The sequence below is a fragment of the Silene latifolia genome, unplaced genomic scaffold (assembly GCF_048544455.1).
Source record: "Silene latifolia isolate original U9 population unplaced genomic scaffold, ASM4854445v1 scaffold_159, whole genome shotgun sequence".
NCBI lineage: Eukaryota > Viridiplantae > Streptophyta > Magnoliopsida > Caryophyllales > Caryophyllaceae > Silene > Silene latifolia.
This window is the reverse complement of record NW_027413143.1, coordinates 17,905-38,056: the sequence shown is the minus strand read 5'-3', so window position 1 is coordinate 38,056 and position 20,152 is coordinate 17,905. Positions and strand designations below refer to the sequence as shown.

The 20,152-nt window shown below is 37.8% G+C and overlaps 1 protein-coding gene across 3 annotated transcripts; it reads left to right on the top strand.

The window, feature by feature from the left end:
* The first annotated feature begins 404 nt into the window (after positions 1 to 404).
* Positions 405 to 19,286, top strand: LOC141637963 (uncharacterized). 3 transcript variants are annotated; one of them, XM_074447391.1, is made up of 18 exons: positions 405 to 1,213; positions 1,298 to 2,048; positions 5,622 to 5,803; positions 6,278 to 6,402; positions 6,558 to 6,875; positions 7,442 to 7,570; positions 8,462 to 8,716; positions 8,888 to 9,028; positions 9,105 to 9,398; positions 9,737 to 9,913; positions 10,436 to 11,339; positions 11,423 to 11,535; positions 11,908 to 12,012; positions 14,245 to 15,321; positions 16,181 to 16,681; positions 16,781 to 17,006; positions 18,367 to 18,759; positions 18,910 to 19,286. In XM_074447391.1, the coding sequence occupies exons 1-18, from the start codon at positions 811 to 813 to the stop codon at positions 18,918 to 18,920; spliced, it is 6,105 nt and encodes a 2,034-aa protein (XP_074303492.1). In that variant the 5' UTR covers positions 405 to 810; the 3' UTR covers positions 18,921 to 19,286. The 3 variants fall into 3 exon arrangements, with proteins under 3 accessions (XP_074303492.1, XP_074303490.1, XP_074303491.1); XM_074447389.1 differs by having other exon boundaries at positions 18,367 to 19,014; XM_074447390.1 differs by having other exon boundaries at positions 407 to 1,213; positions 1,304 to 2,048; positions 18,367 to 19,014.
* Positions 19,287 to 20,152: the final 866 nt, after the last annotated feature.

Below are 20,152 nucleotides of genomic sequence, written 5' to 3'. Positions count from 1 at the left end.
TGATTTTATGAAGACTCTTTGCACAAACCGAGCAGGTTCAAGATTTTAAAGTTTTTAATGGCAAATAAAAATATTACCATCGTGTCGGACTCGGAAAAATAATAAATTTAGGCTTTTGTTTCGCCTCAATCGGAGTCCAGATGAGCAACTACGGGCCAAAATACGAAGATAGATTAAAGTCACGCGCGAATGAAAAGTCGCAACTTATAATGATTGTTTCGAAGGCCAAAAGAGTATTGAATGAAATTTCAAGTTTCTCTTCTAAAATTATAATATCGGGATTAATTATGTAAATATGCGATTAAAAACACGGGGTGTTACATACCCACCTTCATGGTGGGCTATCCCGATCCTAACTCGGTCCATAACGACTTCTAAAAGACGGTAATTATCTTAAAACCAAAGTAAATGAAACCCACGAGTAATAAATTTTACATTCTGGGTTAGTATGATTGTTGTCTAAAAGACTCTCCGTTTCTGGGCGTAGGTAACAAAGATCAAACGCATGTTCTAGTGTTTTTGCATGTAAAATTGTAAATTTCCCAAATTCTACGGTGAATTTGTTTGATTGATTAATATACTGCACAATAATTGCGATTTGAAATTGCCCCGCTTCACAATTCAGTTTGGTTCTCAGGTTCCTCCCTTTCTCTGCTTTTCTGCCTTCCTTTTAACCCTAATTATCGCAATCATTTTAGTACTGTAACCTTAATTTCTGGGTTTTAAATTTTAATGCATTGCGCTGGCAAACCCTAATTTGGATGATTGTAATTAGTTACGTTTCATAATTTGTGTGTTTGAGTCGAGATAATGGGGGGTGATGCTCGTAAAACTGTGGATGGTGAAAATAGCGGTTTAAAGAGGAAGTCTGGTGCTGGAAAACCCGATTCCTCGGTTAGCGGCGATTCTTCCGGGTTTAGGAGGTCCACTAGGAGCCAGAGCAATTCTAGTCCCGGTAGTATTAGGAAGTCTCAGAAGCCTGAGATTACTAGTCCGTTAAGGAGGTCTGCCAGGGAGAATATGTATCGTTCCCCTAGCTCCGGGAAGGGTCCAGAGTCGAGTAATAAGCGGGGGACCAAGAAAGCGAATGGGACTTCGAAAGAGATTGCTGGGGAAGTTCGAGTGAACGAGAAAATTGGTGATAAGAGGAAGAAAAGGCTGGATGCTCGACAATTTAGGGCAATGTTTGAGCTCAAGAATGCTGCATCATCAGGTGGGCTCACCTTATGCTTGTGTACTTGTGTTTTATATTATGTTGCTTACGGTTGCTGTTGATTTGATACTAAAACTTTTGTAGAAACAGAATCGAAGAAGAGAAAGGTGGAAAATTGTTCTAGCAATGCAGATAGCAGAGTAGGAGACCCTAGTGAGGGGATATCAGAAAAGGATGAGGATTGTGCGATGAAGAGTGATGCAGATTGTGGTCTTGGTAATCCTGACAAAGGGCTACCAGAAAATATTGATGACGCAGAGAAGGGTATTGAGGAACCAGAAGAAGAGCCAAAAGAGTGCAGTGGCGGACAGAATAAAGAGGGTTGTGTGATGAATACTAACGGAAAGAGTGGTCGTGAGATTAATCTCGACAAAGGGCTACCAGATAATTGCAATGAAGATGGAGATAAGAGTATCAAGAAACCTCACGAAGAGTCACAAGAGTGTAGTGATGGAGAGGATAAGGAGAAGGATACTTTAACGGAGATTAATGGTGGTACAAAGGGTTTTGATTTGAAGAAAAAAAAACCTTGTGACCTTGAAGATGGAGAAGGCCAGCTAGCATCTGGAGGCACTAACCTTTTGTTTCCATCTACTTCAGAATTTCTGGCTGATAGGAACAGAGTGAATGTTGTAGTTGGGGAAGTGGATAGCTGCGAGGTGGAAAAAATTTCTAACCAAGAAATACCATCTTGTTCAGGCAGGCCTTTGGACAATGGTAATGGTTCAGTAAGTATCCAAAAAACATTAGCAATTGAAGAAAATGGCGCTGGTGGTGAAGGTATGGAAATGGGCTCTTTGACTGGAGACGGGTCTAAATGTTCGAAAGGCACAAGGTAAGTATCTCAAATATTCACATTCATATCCACATTCTAAGTGTTGTTAGATGTACGTAATTTAAGTTAGTAGACACTTTGCCCTTTTCTTGCATGGTATTGTGTCAGCGCTATAGTTCCTTAAAGCAACAGGTCACTATGTTTTCAATTTGGATCATGATGGAATATAGCAAAATGTTTCACTAATTTAGTTACGCGTTTTAGGGTCCATATTAGTAGTCGGACTGGTTGCCTAGTTGGTTTATGCAAATTGATGCGAGAAAGGTGCGTTGTGGTCTCGTATCTGTTGTTGATGTGCCTAAAAATATGGTAGGTAACTTTCCCATTAGCCTGTAACTTTCTCATGGCCTGTTGTAGTCGTGGTGGTTGATGTTGGTGTCTGGAATAGAGTGATTAATGGTGGTGCTTAGGAAAGATGGTGAAGGGGAGAGGATGAGAAGAGAGTTAGTGACTAACAATTGTAGCCCTATTGGTTAACTTATGTGCTACCCTATTAAAACTCCTAGTTAAATACTCCCTCCGTCCCGATCATTTGTTTACCTATTCCATTTTGGGTGTCTCGGTCAGTTGTTTACCTTTCTATTTTGGGAATGCTTTTAATGAGTAATTTGATCCTCCACACTCAATTTGGTCCCTTGTCATCATTTATTGCCCCCCTCCTCTTTCCTTGGTCTTTGTGCCAAAACTAAAGGTAAACAAATGACCATGACTGAGGGAGTAACAAATAAAGGACAGTGAAAGTACGACATGAATACAAAAATATTTTTGACGATAGCATCAACACGAACATTCATCTTTTCTTGCTGTTGATAAAAAATGGATGTTTTCCGTTAAGTCAAGATTGAATATTGACTTATTTTTTTATGGAAACTTTTGATTGGTACTTCTTTACACACGAAATATAAATTTGACATACCTTTGGGCAAAAAGAATGTTATGTTCATTTGTGCAAAATGACGTTAATGTTAGGGACCTTTTCACAAAACCCCTTGTTCTTAATATAGTCTTGTCGCTTGTCAGCGAGAATGACGAAAATGATTTTTCATACCCTAAATGCTTTATTTAAACCGTCAGGGCATCCAGCTCCTCTTGAGTGGTTGACTTTTACAGTTATTATTTGTTTCTTATTTTCATTACTTGGCTTGGATTTGGTTATTTGGGTAGATTTGGCAATTGTAAGTGTCGTATGTATGTCTCAGACTTGGATGTCCTCTTCGTAGCAGTAGTATTCATACTTTCTTTTGAATTTACTGGATTTCTTTCGTTTCTATTTTTTATTTTTAAACCTACAAGTTTGCTGCTTATTATTGTTTCCGTCAGTTGTCATCGCTAGTCCCTCTGCTAATAGATTTTTGAAACTGTGTTTATCATAGTGATGCTTCATCCTATTCCTACTTGCCTATCATCACTTTTTGTCTCTGAAGCTTGTAAAGATGTGATTGGAAAATATAAGTTGGGTTGTGTCACAAAAGTAGTGGAGGATGAGGATAAGGATAAGAAGTTCAATAAGCTAAACAATTATAAAACCAGTTCACTTCGTTTGAACCAAGAATAAACACTGTTACAGGCACCATTTGCCCTTACGTACAAAGAAGCTAGATTGATCAACTTTTTTAGCTCTAAAGATCGCTTTTCCTCATAAAAATATGAAAATTCTGCTCAAGCCATAAATATTAAAGCAGTTTTTCTTGCACATTTCGCAAAGCTTGTCTTCTTTGTTTCTACCCAAACCTTCAAATTTGATACGTAGGGATTCGGCCACAGAGCCAAGACACCCCCACTGCTCCTTACATATATCCTATACCAAACAATCTTAATAAAACTAAATGCAATGTCTTGCATTGATGAATCTCACATTGATGAGAGAAATGAGGCCTAGACTCGCTGCTTTAACATTCATAGTAACAAAAAAGATTATCATTGAAGGGCAATAATTTAGCAAAAAACATGAACCTTGAGAGGAGCTTTGGTGTGCCAAATCCTTTCCATCATCATGCTCACGGAAGGTCTCATTGGTCTACACAAAGACCACATATAATACTTACGTTAGATTCCATGTCAGCCTTTTAAACGAGCTCATCCTCCCCTGTCCGACGAATATTTCGTCTGCCTAAGTGCTGTTGTCTTTGTTAAGCATGACGCCCATGCAAATGCATGGGTGATTTTGAACTGCCTTGTGAAAATAAATGCCTTTGCTTAATAAATATTGATTTGTTTTACTTGGAAAAAACTCCACTTGTGCTGAACAACAGACAAACACTACCTTTTTACCTCCATTTTTATTGATGCTTGATATATTATGTTCTAGTGTGTATAAAATATATTTCCATAATGTTGTTAGGATCGGGATCCTACTTTGGATCAATGAGATTACTAGGATAGAGTCGGTAGGATCGTAAGATCCTACAAATTAACTAAAATACATAATTATGTTGTCAAATTGTATTAAAATCTTGTGTTTAAATCATAAAAAAACTATTATCTTATCACGTGCCTGCAAATTGTTCTTGTTTACAGTAATTTTCTATCTTAAAGTCGTATATAAAATTTTGGTAACCGAAAAAATTAAAATGTTACTAATGTGATCGGGTCGTATAATCGTAGGATCGGGTTAAGATTCTACTTTAAAAAATTTTGAGATCGTAAGATCCTACAAAAGTAAGGGGGTGTTTGGTTGGAGCTTTTAGAATGGATTCAATCCATTCTAGTGTTTGGTTGGAGGTTTTTGGAATGGAGTTAGATACCCAATGGATTCTAACTCCATTCCAACCCCCTAGAATCTCATACCCATGTTTCCACTCAAGTTTCTAGCTTCATTCCATCTTATTACTACCTCTATATCCATTCCAGGGTCGAACCAAACACTCATGAGCAAATATGGGGTTCTAACTCCATACCACTATGGTATCACAATCCATTCCATACCATTCCAATACTTCGAACCAAACGACCCCTAAGATCCTACCTAGGTTTGGGATTGGTCATCACTTATTGGATCGTAGGATTGTAAGATCCTACGATCCGGATCGAGAGTTTAACAACTTACGACCATTATTTCATCATATCCTTTTGTATATACCGATGATCTTTACCTGCATATATCTTGATCTTGGACTGCTCAAACAAACAGTTTGGATAAAACAGAATACTCTTTGATGTCAAAATACTCAACAATTGGTCAATAGCCTATATGAAGGTCTGGTGTTATACATTAACCGTACATTGATGGATCTCAAAGAATGGTAAATAGATAAACTGAAGTTCCACTATTACTAATACATAGAAGCACTTTGGAGAAAATGAGACCATGTCAACCGTGCAAAAAAAGGGAAAAATTAATGAGTCCATGTAATATTGTCTCTCATTGTTTTACATGCACAACTTATTGATAATGCTGATACTGGAATTGTCTGCGCTATTTCATGCTATATGAAGACTGGAGTTCTGTTGGATTCTACTAAATTTAATTATCTTTCTCAAACTCATATTGTTGTTTTATTCTCAAGTTATTGCTAGTATTTCTTCATTGTTTCTGATATGTCTTTTGACCCCCCCCCCCCCCTCTCAAAAAAGGCGATGTTGTGGAAAAGCATGCCGAAAAAGTTTTCATTGGACTCATGAAGAAAATGCACATATTCCCATCTGGTACTGTTCTGAATGCACGAAGAAAAAGCTATCCTTTGGTGTCCACTCCGTGTCAGAGGGAATAGAATCAATTTTTGATGCGAGGGAAGTGGAACTTTCAAATTCGGAAGGTACTGTATTTGCTTTTTTTTTTTTTAAAATTATTTACTGGGTGACAACAGAATTTGCACTTCCAATGGTGTCAAAGACCTATTACTTTTTGGCTTTGGAATATGGTGGAATAAATCAAATGGGTCACTGAACTATGTGCGCTTTTTTTTTTGTGAAGTATCATGGTATCAAGGCTAATCCCGTTGCAGTTTTCATTATGGGTAATTTGAAAACACGCTTTGCATGATAAAGTCTGTATATATAGGTATATATAACATCCTTACCTCGTAGTAGGCAGAAGAATTGGAGTCATTGTTGTGTTGTCAACTAAGCATCATGGTGTGAGTAAGAGGATGCAACATTTACCTTGAACAGAGCCAAAACTTTGCCTTTTGTTAGCATTGAACTACACTCTGTTATCACCTTTTAGATTCGTCTATGTTGATTTGTTGGTTTTACCTATTTATCTTCACAAGGTAGTTTCTTTGCTGCAGGATCACTTAAGGAGAAACAATATTTCATCAAATACAAAGGTCTAGCTCATGTTCATAATTGCTGGATACCGGAAACGCAGTTACTTAATGAAGCTCCTGAACTTTTTGTAAAGCTTAATGAACAGGTAAAGGTATTTAATTTTTTGTTGGCATGCAGTCTCAACCTAATATTGGCTATGTATAAAGAAAAATGGATGTTAGGCTAGAAGACAAGTAGCATAAATATATACATATACCTCCATGATTTCACCTAACCCCTTCCTTACTTTATCCTCTTTAGGACAAATCGTGGAATCCAGAGTGGGCAGTTCCTCACCGCCTGCTATTGAGAAGATCAATGATTGCTGACAAAGAGAATGCTGACTTTGCATCAGAAAGTTGTTATGAGTGGCTTGTGAAATGGCGGGATCTTGATTATGATCAAGCTACATGGGAGTTCGAGGATTCTGAATTTTTCAAGAAACCTGAAACCCAGCAACTCTTGAAAGAATATGAAACACGCCTTAATGGGGATAGATGTTCGTTCCAGCAGCTCTTGAAAGAATATGAAACACGTCCCAATGAGTTTAGGAATTCAAGTATGTCAGGAGACAATAAGGTTTGACATCATGCTCTTTGAATGATGCTCTTAGTTATACATTATTTGGTAGAAATTTCTGAGAAGTGAGAATGGAATGCCTCAAAATGGAATGCTTCTTCATACCTCCTTTAGTGTCCTTTTAGCACATGCGCACCACCCTTTGATGTCCTTTAATCAACATCCCCTGTTACTTATAAAAAGACGAAAACAGTATGGTTAAACTATATGTTAGGACTTGGGAGAATTCTAAATATTATGATACCTACTAGCTTGGTTTGGCTAGATTTTAAATTCAGAACCCTTCTCCAGTAGTCGAGTTACAGCATTCTTTGTATATCCTAGAGCAACTAAGATATTACAGCAGGATGGAAGGTCTTCTCTGATCATGATGCATGTTATATTCGTTTTTCATTTTCCTGGTAATTTCCATTTCAACGTAGCAGCTTATGTATGCCTGATTGCAGAATTGCAAAATTACATACTTCTGTGGGACAATCTTTCGCTGTCCTGGATTTGAGTATGTCCAATGTTGATTAATAAGATTTTAAATCTCTATTTCTGTTTCTTTCAATAAATCACTGTAGATCCAAGAAAGAAGAAAGAATTTACATGTCAAAAATGGAAGACTTTCAGATAGCCTTCGACTTGAAAGTGTCAATAAGCTCCGCGAGTTTCACCAAAAGCGCCATAATGTTATATTACTTGACGAACAGGTATGACTGATGACAATGGTCAATGTATTATCTTCTCAAGTTGTTTCACATGTTTTTCTTTACCTATATGCCTATAATCTAAATTAGTGTTTTTTTGGATATACACTCTCCTTTCTTTGTTACTTTGCTTTGAAAAAGTACCACAAGGTTTAAAGACGCAATAGACTTTTTGGGTTACTACTAATACTGCTGCTGCTCCTTGCTGCACTACTACCACGCTACTACGACCCTTACCATCACCACCACCACCACCACCACTACTACTACTAATGGTAGAATGAAAGAACCTGAAGAAAGTCGAACGTGAAGAAAGTATTTAGAAATTGTGTAGTATTTCACACTTATGACTCAACTACTACTAATGGCAGGATGAAAGAACCTGAATAAAGTATGTGGAAATCTTGTAGTAGTGCAATTTGAGTGTGCTTCATCGTGCTTGAGAAACACTTTGTAAAGCAATGTTTTGTTTGAGGCTGGTTCATTCTATGAATAATGAAAACAGGATTATTTTGGCAGACATACACTTGGGATGAAACAATAAGATGCGAAAAAATTTGGGATTGGTACTGTTAGGAATAATGAAAACCCGAGATTATCTTTTACGTCGTCCTCTTTTCTCTTTATAGCATGGAGCCTGCTTAAATAATGCATGGGCTGAACTGAGACTTGTTATTCTGAGTTTAATCTTCGTGAATAATATCAGGTGGAAGGTTGGTTATAGCCTTTTAGCCAAATCATACAAGCAGGTCGCAGAAGGCATGTGCATAGTTAGTGTTTTACAGTTCTCTTGTTGGAGACGTGGAGTAAATGCAACATGTTACGTTTTGGATCATTTTTTTACCAGGTGAAGTTTTGATACATAACTCTGATATTTGCTGAATGTTTTTGCAGGATAGAGCGATGAAAATAATCTACTTCATTTCTTCCATTTTGAGTAGTGTCCGTCAACCTTTTCTCATTATTGCTCCACGTGAATCTCTCTCTTTCTGGGAAGCTGAGTTTTTACGTTTCACATCATCCATCAATGTTGTGGTTTATGGTGGAAATACAGTTTCTCGTAAAATAATTAGAAATCTGGAGTTCTTTCGAGAAGGTGGTGTATTGATGCTCCAAGTGCTGTTATCTAGTTTTGAAGCTATTTCTGAGGTATGTAAAAATGGCATTATTCGTATTTAATTTTGGGTGCATCGTGCATGAAAATGTGATAATAAAGCAAATATATGTGCAAAATGTGACTCGACAGAAATAACCTTGTTTGTTTGGATTTATCGCACTGTTCTCTCGTTGTGGTCTAAGCCTGATCATATTGCAATACAGGACTTGGAGGAGATCAAGAGGATGGACTGGGAAGCTGTTATAATTGATGATTCCCAGGAACACTGTATTTTGGGGAATTCTGGCTGTATCAAGACCTTGGTCACTAATTGGAGATTGCTTCTGTTTAATGCACAGCTAAAGGTGCAGAGAGCATTGCTTTTATTAGCTTAACTAATTTTTGAAAAAGCTTTTTGCTTATAATATTGCAAATTGGCAGGATACAATTGCTGAGTACATCAACATCTTGTCTTTGCTCGAGCCTGTTGGTAGTTCCAATCAGGATCAAGGACTGATAGATGCTTCAAAAACAGATATAAATCTCTTAAAAGAGAGGATATACCCCTTTATTATTTCTCCAAAATTTCAGGAGTACTGGGTCCCAGTGGAAATTTCTAATGTCCAGCTGGAGCAATATTGTTCTATTATTCTGTCAAATTCATCTGAACTTTGCTCATGCTCCAAGAGTGATCCTATTGGCTCCCTCCATAATATTCTGATTTCCACACAGAAGGTTATATCTAACAAACTTAAATGATGTGTCAACATGCATGCCTTAATACTGAATTAATATCGGATTCATATCTTGCCTTTAGCCTTTAGGTCTTGGTATTTAGGCTTTTAAGAACTTCATATCTTCTTATCGTTCTTCCTTTCTGGATGTAATCATATATAAATACTAAATGTGTGTTTTATAAATTTAGTCAGGTTATTTTAGCATAATTTGAAGTGATTGTCATTTCACTGTTAATACATGTCTCCTACTCGTCTAGAGATGGAGAGAAGGGATTGCCTACATGTTAATATGTTAATTAAATGTAAACATTTTATTGACTTTTTGCACCTTGGCAGTGCTGTGATCACCCGTACCTTGTGAATCCCTCGCTGCGAAAAATTTTTCTTCCTGAACAACCTCCTCAGGATGCTGCCCTCGACATGGGAGTTAAAACAAGTGGCAAGCTTCTGCTTCTTGATAAACTTCTGTCAGAATTCAGGAATGAAGGATTGAAAGTGGTTATCCTCTTTCAGGTATATATACTCTTTCAGTACTGTGTTGTTAGATGGAACTTATGAATACTTAATCTAAGCTAATCAATACTGTTCAGAGGAGACCAACGTATGTGCTGATGGTATTAAATGTCTACTGCGAATTACCGAGCAAGGTTTTGAAGGTTACTAAGTCCGCATGTGCCCCTACTAGCCTTTTCCCCCTCCCCCTTTGCTTCGTCCCCTGGTCAAGTCTCTTGTTGTAGTGTAGTGATGTCTGTCTAAACCTCCAATTTCTGCGCTTGTAAAATTGGATTCATCTCTTCATGTTTCCACTTTCCACCGTAATTGGTCTCTAGAGATTGGATATTCTATTATTCAGTATTCACTACTTATTGGACAATCCAACACTGCCCCTCCCTCCTCTGAATCCGCTTCTCCTTCTGTAGTCTCTGTTCTTTTCTCAATTCTTGTTTTTAGATCAGTTTTATTTATTTGTTTACTTTTGTATCCAGCAATAACTGTTTTCTTTCCATCTGCATAACTTCATTTAAAATGTAACAGCCAATTGGTGGTTTCGGAAAGGATAATTTAGACATCATTCTGGACGATTTCCTTACATGGCGGTTTGGTGACGATTCGTATGAGCATGTTGCTTTTGGAGGTCAACCTTCGACAAAAAAGGCTGCTTTGAACAAATTCAACAGGGAGAGAAATAGATCCTTTCTTTTACTGGAGAGACGAGCTTGTCATCCTTCCATCAAGCTGTCATTAGTTGATTCAGTTATCATATTGAATAGTGACTGGAATCCCCTTAATGATCTAAGGGCTTTGCAAAAGATCACGATTGATTCAAAGTTAAAACCAATCAATGTCTTCCGTTTCTACTGTTCTTGTACTGTCGAAGAGAAAGCCCTTATAATTGCAAAGAATGATACCATACCTGAAAACACTCATCAAATCAATCCAAGTACTAAGCGAATGCTTCTCATGTGGGGCTATTCATATTTATTTTCCAGGTTAGATGAATTTCACCGTGATAAGGTTCTTGACTACAAAGATAATATTGCTTTTGGAGCTTCACTCGTGAGGGACGTATGCGAAGAGATTGTTTGTGTTGTTCAAAATCAGGGAAACATTAATCGAAATAAGTATATCTCTTTGGCTCGACAAGATGGCAGATGCTATTTCACTTCTATTCCCCTGTTAGGGGAGCTGAAAACACAGTCGGACGAGGGAGTTTCATCACACACTTTCTGGGTGAAACTTTGGGAGGGTAAGCAGCCTCAGTGGAAGTATCTTTCTAGGTCATCTGAGAGAAGTAGGAAGCGGGTTCACTATTCTGATGAGTTATCTCTGCCACCGAATGTTCCAACTGATGAACCAGCAAAGAAGCGCAAAGATTCTTCTCCTCGACGAGTAGGACAAAATCCTGAGAAAATAAAAGATAGAAATAAGGAACATCATGGTATTGTTCTGAAGCCTTCTGTCGAATAGGTTTTGGTTAATTACTCCCAAAAATTAACTCTAGTCACAATGATTGTTACACAGGGAATCCTGATATAAGGGAGCTAGATAATAGAAGAGATTTGCATGAGCAGAGGGGTCTTTTTGACATTCTGAAGCCCAATATATTAAGACTTTGTGAAACTCTGATGGTTAAGGTATTGTGTTTAACTTCCTTAGAAGATGCAATAGTGTTCGTAGTTTTGTGTGTGTTTTTGAGTGCGCATATGTATGGCCTTGGGATCGCATTATGACTGAATTTTCAATGTGTTCGAACTTTGCGCAACCGCATTTTGATGTGATATCGGCCACATTTATAGCGCAACGATCCATATCTGGCCACGATGATTGATTCCGACATCATGTTTCAAACTGGGATATAATTACAATGAGTTTTCGTATTCACTTTATTTGTCTGCTCTTAATTTCCCCGTTTTGTCTGCTCTCTATATTATTTTCTCTCTGCTTTCTTGTCCCCGCTTTACTTTTACCTTTTGATATTAAGATTTTCTGCTGTTAATATGATTCAGGATGAAGTGAAAAGTTTGGCTGAAAATTTTCTGGAATTCGTATTGAACAATCATCAAGTCACACGGGAGCCTGAGACTATCTTACAAGCTTTCCAGATTTCACTGGTTAGACTTGAGCCCTTGTACTTCAGTTTGGACTGCATTACTGTGGTTTTTCATTTGTTTATATTTGGGTCTCCAACCTTAATTTATATTCCCCTCGCATCCACATTGTTCTTCCCATATTCTACATAAAGAAACTCTATTTGTTCCCTATTTTAAACACTATACATCGTATTGTATGGGGGTAATTGCGAACTTATCCTAATTATTATATTTACAGAAATGTTGTTGCTTCCTGGTCCTAATTTTCGTGATTATCCACTAACCTTTACATCAAAATAATAACACCACCCCTCCTTCCTTCATTTATCATACCTCATTTTCACTAACCACCTCATTCCTTTAGTCCTCTCACCGCAGCCAGCAACAATCATCCACTGCCAGCAGCATCACTGCAGGAGCCATTCTTCCCACCGCTAGTACTACCACCCCTTCAACCTACTCTACTCACATTCCCCTTTCTTTGGATCTAACCTCCATTCACTTAATTTTTTTATGAGCCTCCATAACCATGTAACCCCACAGGCAGCCCCACCATACGACCATCTCCTTCCCGTTTAGCACCACCCAAATTTGCACAAGCCTCCTCTGCCCACTGACAAACACCAGAACTCCAGAAGACCACAAAATCGCCCTTACTCTCCAAACATCACGGCCAAGTAGACAACCAGAAATGGCCACCATCACACGCCCCATTAAACACTAACCCTTCTATGCCGCTCCTATCCTCTAACCTCCTTCCAGCCATTCAATAAACCATCTCATGGCCTCTGACCTCCATCGAAGCAAAAGAATTCGTATTGTGGTTTCTTCTTTGCCCATATCTTTAAAAACTCTTGTGTACTCTCTGGTATCCAACGTATCCTATCGTTTTTTAGTGGGCCCGGTGGTGATGACTGGTGCTCAGATGACAGTGGTCGAGGGGGGCCAGTAGTGGTAGTGGTTGGTCATGTGGTGGCATATGGTGTAGTAAGCAAATCATGTTTGATTTTAGTTTTCATCCAACTTGCATGGTGGTTATTTTTATACTACTATATATTGTTGTGCCATATTGAAATGGGAACTGGGAAGAACAATATGTATGGAGGAGAGTACGATGTATTTATTATTTATTTCCAATTTCTTTCTGTGTATGCTAATTTTAATTGGCTGGTTTATTTTTTTTCATATGGTAGAATTTTGCTCCTTTGGTTGCAGTTCTTTTTCTCCATGCCGTGAGTTTAGAAGCTTGACATAATGTGTGATCATAATGTTAAGTTTCTTTCTAGGCTGGTGTTTGCTTGCAATTTTAGTGATACCATCTAATTGATGCTGATTTCATTTACAATGGCCTCAGTCAATGTGCGCTTTCCGTCACATTCACAGTTTCTGTTTCTACAAATTCAGTCTGCATTCTTATGTTTGATGGGAAATTTTAAATACCCACTAAAACAAGCGCACAAGATGCTCTAGTTGTGGGGTTGAGCACAAGAGCGGTGGGTAGTTATCGGTTAAGTCTTTGCCTAGTTCTAGAGTAATCGAGCTTGGAAAGATTTGTTTAAGGTCACAGCACTAAAGTAACTAAGCATAAAATTAAAGGCGATTAAATTGGAAACTAAGAACAACCAATTACACGTGTTAAGAAGATGGAAACAACTAAAGAAAGGTGTTAGGAGTAAAAGGATTTCGGGCTCAAGCTCAGTTCTCGTGGATAGTGTTAAATATGCTAACTAACCAGTAATATCAGAGTCTTATGCTAGTGGCTTTCCTAGCACCAATTAGACTAGGGTCAATGCTAACCGGGCATTTATGAATCTGGTATCTATGGCATCAGACAGGTTGGCTGTGACAGAAAATTTATCAGACTAGGGAAGGTGAAAACAATGGTGAACAACAGCTATCAATGCATGGCTTTCTTTGTCAGCACAGCAGTAGTGCTTTACAAAATCTTGAATTTGGAGTGTGTTGCATTTGGAATAGATTGTGATGTGTAAAAATGTATATATCTTATTCATTTTGGCGGTTAAAAAAACTAGATTTTTGAGCATATATATATATATATTTTTTTTTTGGGAGTTTATGCCCTATAGGGCTTATAAGACCAAACATCCACACCCCATTCCCTTCCCTCCCTTTCCCTTTCTCTTTCCCTTTCCCTTTCCCTTCCCCCTCCTATTTTGGTATCCAAACAAGGCCTTAAAGTCATTATTGTACTAATATTCCTTGAATAACTTAAGCTGTTGTTGTCTGCTATAGTGTTGGATTGCAGCAGAGGTGCTGGAGAATATAGTTGATCATAAGAGATCACTTGACATTGTAAGAGAGACGATGAATTTCAAGTGCGTAGAGCAGGAGACTGACTCCGTATATTCAAAGATGAAACAACTTATGAAAATATTTTTGTCTCGCAATCTTAAGATTTTGAAGTCGTCCGCTAATCCTACTTCAGCTTTAGATGATAGTACAAGGGTTTTAAATGAAAATTGTGTAGACATATCCATTGACTACATGGACAAGACCACTGCACTTGATGAAAGTTCCTTTGTAAACAAACAAATTCCTTCCCAGTTGCAGATGAAAAATAATGAATCAGATAGCCTGGAAAATGCTGACAAGCTAAAGAAAAAATGTGAAAAGAAGATCAAAAAAATGAAGGAGAAGCAAAATGAGGAACTTGTAAATTTTGAAAAGGTTTGGGAAAGGAAGAGGGTTGAGCTTGAAGACTCTTACAAGTTGGAATCAGCTGTTGTTCGTTATTCACACGCTAATTCTACTGCCCTTGTTGACAAGTTGAAAATCCTAGATATTGATTACGCTGTGAAAATAAAAGATCTGGAAAGTAAAGTTTCCAACCTTCGTTCAGAAATTGAAGCTAGGCATCAGGAAGAAATAGATGGTGAAGAAAAAAAGATAGCACAGTTGTTGAAACTTGTGAAACCTTTGGTACAGGATGAGCTGTTGGAGAATCCCCAATCTGTAAACAGTATCCAATTGCAAAAGGCAGAAGCCGTAGTGCCTGACAAGGCTTCAAATAGCAATCTACCCATTGCTGAAAATCTGCCGGAGGACCGAAATTCTGGCGGAGAAGCATCTGGCACCCATCATGCTGCTACTCCCCCTTATAGTGTACAGAATAATTTGAGCATGGAAAATCAGCGTTCTTCTCCTGCTGGAGAAGTGGCAGAAGTTGCTGACCAAATTGATGCTGTTTTAGTGGATATACCAGTTATCCCAGAAAGGGACAGGAGTAATGACGTCAGCACTTCAGAGTCAACAGAGCAATTAAGGTCTTCAGTTATGAATCGGCAATCTGTAGATGAAACTTCATGCCAGGTTTGCGTTTTTTTTTTCCTTTTCTTTTTTAGGTTTTGTCACCTTTTGTTCAATTCTTCCTACGTCTATATTTTTGTCCTCCAGCTGCCAATTGACTTGCAGTTTCCTTAATATTCATTCTTTTACTTCTTTCCAAAAAAATTCTGATCTAAAATTGTTCTCCAATTGTGATTCTTAACTTCTCACAGAAAATTAATTTTCTGACTATTAGCCAAGTATGGTTGCGTACTGATATGACTTCATTTCTATCTATGTTGACAAGTAATGTATTTTCCTTATCAATGGGTGGCCTAGCTTTTGTCATTCAAATTCGAGTGACCAATATAGTTCAATGAGTCCTGCCATTCTATGTGAAAGTGGAATAATTGTTTTTAGGTGACAGTCCTAGATGTTTTTACTACGCTATGAACTTGCGGAGTCATCCCAAATTTACTCTTCTTTAGAGAGCTTCACTATATCCTGCTTTTATGTTGTCCTAAGCAAGGATTGATATTCCGTTAGCATCTCTTGAGATATTTAGGATACTTTCCAATAAATGGAAAGACAATAACCAATGAAGGACGTACGCATCGAGAATGCGAGATCAATGAGCAGTGCAGGTAGCTTGCTGAATAACAGAAACTGTAAATGTTACTCAATTTCTCCTTTCTTATGAGACATGGGAATGCAATATCCATCTGTGGAAAACTGACAATAATGTTTAAATTTTTTTCTTAATTTTACTTCTTGTAATTACCATGCTTTTGACTCATAATTCTAGTTATGGTGTCAAACCTTTAATTACAAGCAGCCTTGGTTCGCATTTCTGTTGGTTAATCTCTGCATTTTATTCTAAATGTAAACTACTATATACCTGTAGGTCGAAGGAGTTGAAGTGAGAGTTTGTCCTCTAACTGAAATTTGTGATACTTCTCCTGGAGGGGAAACGTCATTGCTGTATCCAGCTAACCCTGTCCCTTCTAATCTTCACAATGATGAAGGGGGAAGTAATGTACCTGCTGCTGAGGTTCCAATGTCTGCTGGCTATGGTCAAACCAGAGTTGCCTCCAGTGGTCAACTAAATAATCAGCCAATTGAAGTTATAATGTCAGCTCAAAATTCTTGTACTCAAATGCAACAAAATATACCACAGTTGGTAGCTGCTCGTGCTGCTGATGCAAACATCGGGCAAGGTCCGACATATGTATCTGTGACAAGAGGAGCTTCGATGGCACGTGCCAGCCATTCAAACCTAGCACCAGTGGTTACTCCTACTATTTCCCTGGTTTCACCATCTTATCATCTTTCAGATCCTCTTCAGAATGAATATGATAGAATAAGGAAGGAGATCGGGGATATCGTAAATGCTCATGATGAAATGGTTGGTATCTGGAGGAGTGTTATTCTTTTATATGTTTCGCTTTTTCTCTGCTGTTCTTGATTTGATCTTTCTTGTACCCCTCCCTTACTCACCATGCAGAAATCACAGCTAAGATCTGAATGTGACAAAGAAATAAAAGAGGTTGTGGCCCAAATTCGAAAAAAGTATGATGTCAAGCTTAAGGAAGCTGAGTCATCACATTCACTAAAGAAGAATGAACTGGAGATGAATCAGAATATGGTTATGATGAATAAACTCCTCGCAGATGCTTTGAGGTCTAATTACTCGGACTCCAAGGCAGCGCCGCAAGGAGGGTCACAAAAAGGTTTGCTACTTGGCATCTACTTTGAGCATTTATTTTCCGCTGTCTGCTCTTTCTAATCTACGTCGTGTTAATCTTGGATGTCGATGACTTGGCGACGTGTTCATCTTTTTTTTTTTTTTTTTTTTGCATGCCTTTCCAAACCTTTTATGTGTTTGTTTGCTAGAGTTAACCTGACATTGCCAGTTGTAATTGGGGTTGGCTTGAGCTCTTAATTTTTCTCCCATGTTAGGATCTTTATATTTTTGTAGCCCCTTGTACATTTTCCTGGATTTTAGATTGAAAGGTATTCTGAGTTTCTGACTGGGAAAACAGCAGATATTATGCTTTTCCAAGTATGTTGGTCTATTGAGCTCTCTCTGTTTTTAATATATGGAATTCTTCGTCAACCTTTTTTTGTGCATGTCCCAAGTTGATAGAATTATTGTAATACGGATCTTTCGTATTGCAGATTGGATTTAGTTGGTAACAATAACATGGGAGTAGAAATAAGTGTGATTTAGTCAAATTTTAGTTCATGTTGCTTGAGGATAATTTGTAGATACCTTTGTGTCATGTCACCTTGGGTCATGATTATTAAAGGTTTTTGTCATTTGTTATGTATACTAGTTGCTTGAGTTGTAAATTAGAGATTTTGGGTGACTTTGGATTAGGTCACTTCCCTGTGGTTTCAGGGCGGGTCATTTTGGATAGGGTTAACATTGGGAAGAACAAAGTTCGGCCGGGTACGTCAGAGCGGGTCGTGTTCAAGTTTCTTATTTGAGTCTAATTTCATCTTTAGATTGGATCAGTTTTTCTAACGGATACAATCTCATTATATATACGAGAAAATTTTGAAATCCTGTTCTCGAATGTGGAACAAAACAATACAAGTGTCAGACATGGGTACATATCCAAGTGTCGGATTCGGCATGACTCGAAACTTTGAGACACGGGACCCTGTCCTAAAATGAGGATACGGGTGTGGGGGTACGTCTTCAAAACAAAGAAACATTCCTAAATTTGATATATTCCAAAAAAATTTCAATATAATGGAAAGAAGTTTGACGATAACACTTAAAATCATTAGATATAATATTAAATGCCTTTTAAACCTATCTTCCTCTACTTTTCTGGAGCGAGTCTTAGCCCTCTTAGGAGAAGTGTCGGACTATCAAGTGACAGGTACAAAATTCATACCTATATCCATGTCGTGTCGACACAGGTACGGTGCGGAAAGTGAAGAATCGAAGTAACATCGCTTTCAGGGCAGTAACGGATTCAGTGTTCACTCATAATTGCTTTCTTTCATTTGCCTTTTAATTTGTGTCTGTTATGCAGTATTTATCCTTCACTTGCTTCTCACAGTTCATTTGTCGTACAGGTATGTCATCTAGATCTATAGACCCTCTTGTTCAAATACAGACTACTACTAGACCGCTCTCTGCTGCCAGTTCATCTGTGGCCTCTGACGGTACCCCAGCTCCCGTACGGAATGTTCATCTCTCTCCAATGCTTCCGTCGAGTGTACCATCCAGATCAGCTCTCATCGAATCTTCGTCGGCTAGGCACGATATACCTGCAGCACTCCATCATCTGCAACATTTGTCAGCCCCACTTGTCACGGTACCCAGCAATATCCAATCTTCTAGCGTACTGCCTCTACAACCCTCTAACAACCCGGCATCATCTGAATCACCGGCCTTTAATCTAACACTGAGTGCAGAGTTCATGGATATGGCGAGACAAAATGAAGCCAATATTCGTCGGCTTGCTGGTAATTTACCACTTGTGCCCGATAATATCCAAAATCAGGAATCCTTGGTGTCCTTGTTTGTGACAGCAGCTGATGTGCAGCAGCTTGCTGGTGAAGTAGTCTGTTTATCAGATGATGACTAGGCATTCTGATTTCTGACCCATTTTTTAGGTTTATTTTAATCATATGGCATCAATGAGGAGCAAAAGAAGTGTCGTTTGGGTGTACAGTTCACAATTGATGAATCTAAGTGGTGAAAATTCGGAAGTAGAGTAGAGGTGGCGGTTGTGATCCCTGTCATTTGTAGTAATCGTACAATGTTTTCTTTAGGATGTGTTGAAGGTACTGCATTATAGGCATTAGTGACTGGAAGATGCAGGGATAGTCGTAGTCTTCGCCAAGCTCTCAGAATCTGAAGTGTAGTGTAGTTCAGTTGTATAGAATTCGCTGTTTTAATCTCCGTAGCTGGTTAGAATGTAACAGCTACCATTTCATCAGTCAATCTATCTGTTCTTTCTATACAAGTTCTTGCTTTTGACTTGCCTAAATTTCTTCCTGGTGCGGAGCAGCCATCAAAACAGTAGGATAATAAATGGTTCCGACACAGAAGTGGATGGTTTTTTATTTTCTCTAAAATTGTTTATCTTTCAGGAATATTGTTTCAATTAAACATTGATTTAAAAAAACAATGGACTCCTTGCTCATTAAACATTGATTCTAACAAAGTTTGAGTTTTGAGGGTGGCTGGGTGGGAAAGAATCGGCAACGATAGTATTGATGATATAAAAGATTCTACTTACTAACTTTTATTATTTCTTTATCAGAAAGACTCATCGATGCCTATACATTCCGAGTTTGAGTTTTCAAAAGAAGGACACTTGTTGTCCACTTTATTTTTTTTAACAAAAAGAAAGGACACATGTTGTAAACCAATTGGATAATTTTTCTTTAAGGTGAGGTCAAAACTTACCCAAAGTCTTAAGTTGAGTTTTGGATTTCTAAAATTCAAAGACTCACAGATTTGTTTTGATAGTCTTGTCTCAATAAGAAGTCTTGTCTTCTAAATAATCTTACCCTAAGATTTTTAGAGAATTGAAAGACATGATGATGGATATTAGTATAAAAATGACATTTCTTATGAATCTTTGAAACTGCTCCATTCATTATTGCCACAACTATTAAGAAATACAAAGTATGAAAGAGTGCGAGTGACAGTAAGTAGATCATATACATCCGTTGTACTATCAGTTTACCATCAATTTTATAGTTCTGAGCATTATATTAAAGTTTTTGAGTTTTGTTTTAAAAATTATGAGTTTTACAATAAAGTTTTTGAGTTCATTTATTAAATATTAAACTCAAAAAATTACAACAAAATTCAAAAACATTACATATAGTCTAGTTAAATTTGAGT

Bases quoted from the DNA above. Each gene is read 5' to 3' on its own strand.
- LOC141637963 (XM_074447389.1), top strand. From the start codon at position 811: ATGGGGGGTGATGCTCGTAAAACTGTGGATGGTGAAAATAGCGGTTTA. The intron at 16,682-16,780 runs GTTGGTATCTGG...CTCACCATGCAG, and splicing joins TAAATGCTCATGATGAAATG to AAATCACAGCTAAGATCTGA. The intron at 17,007-18,366 runs GTTTGCTACTTG...TTTGTCGTACAG, and splicing joins GCAAGGAGGGTCACAAAAAG to GTATGTCATCTAGATCTATA.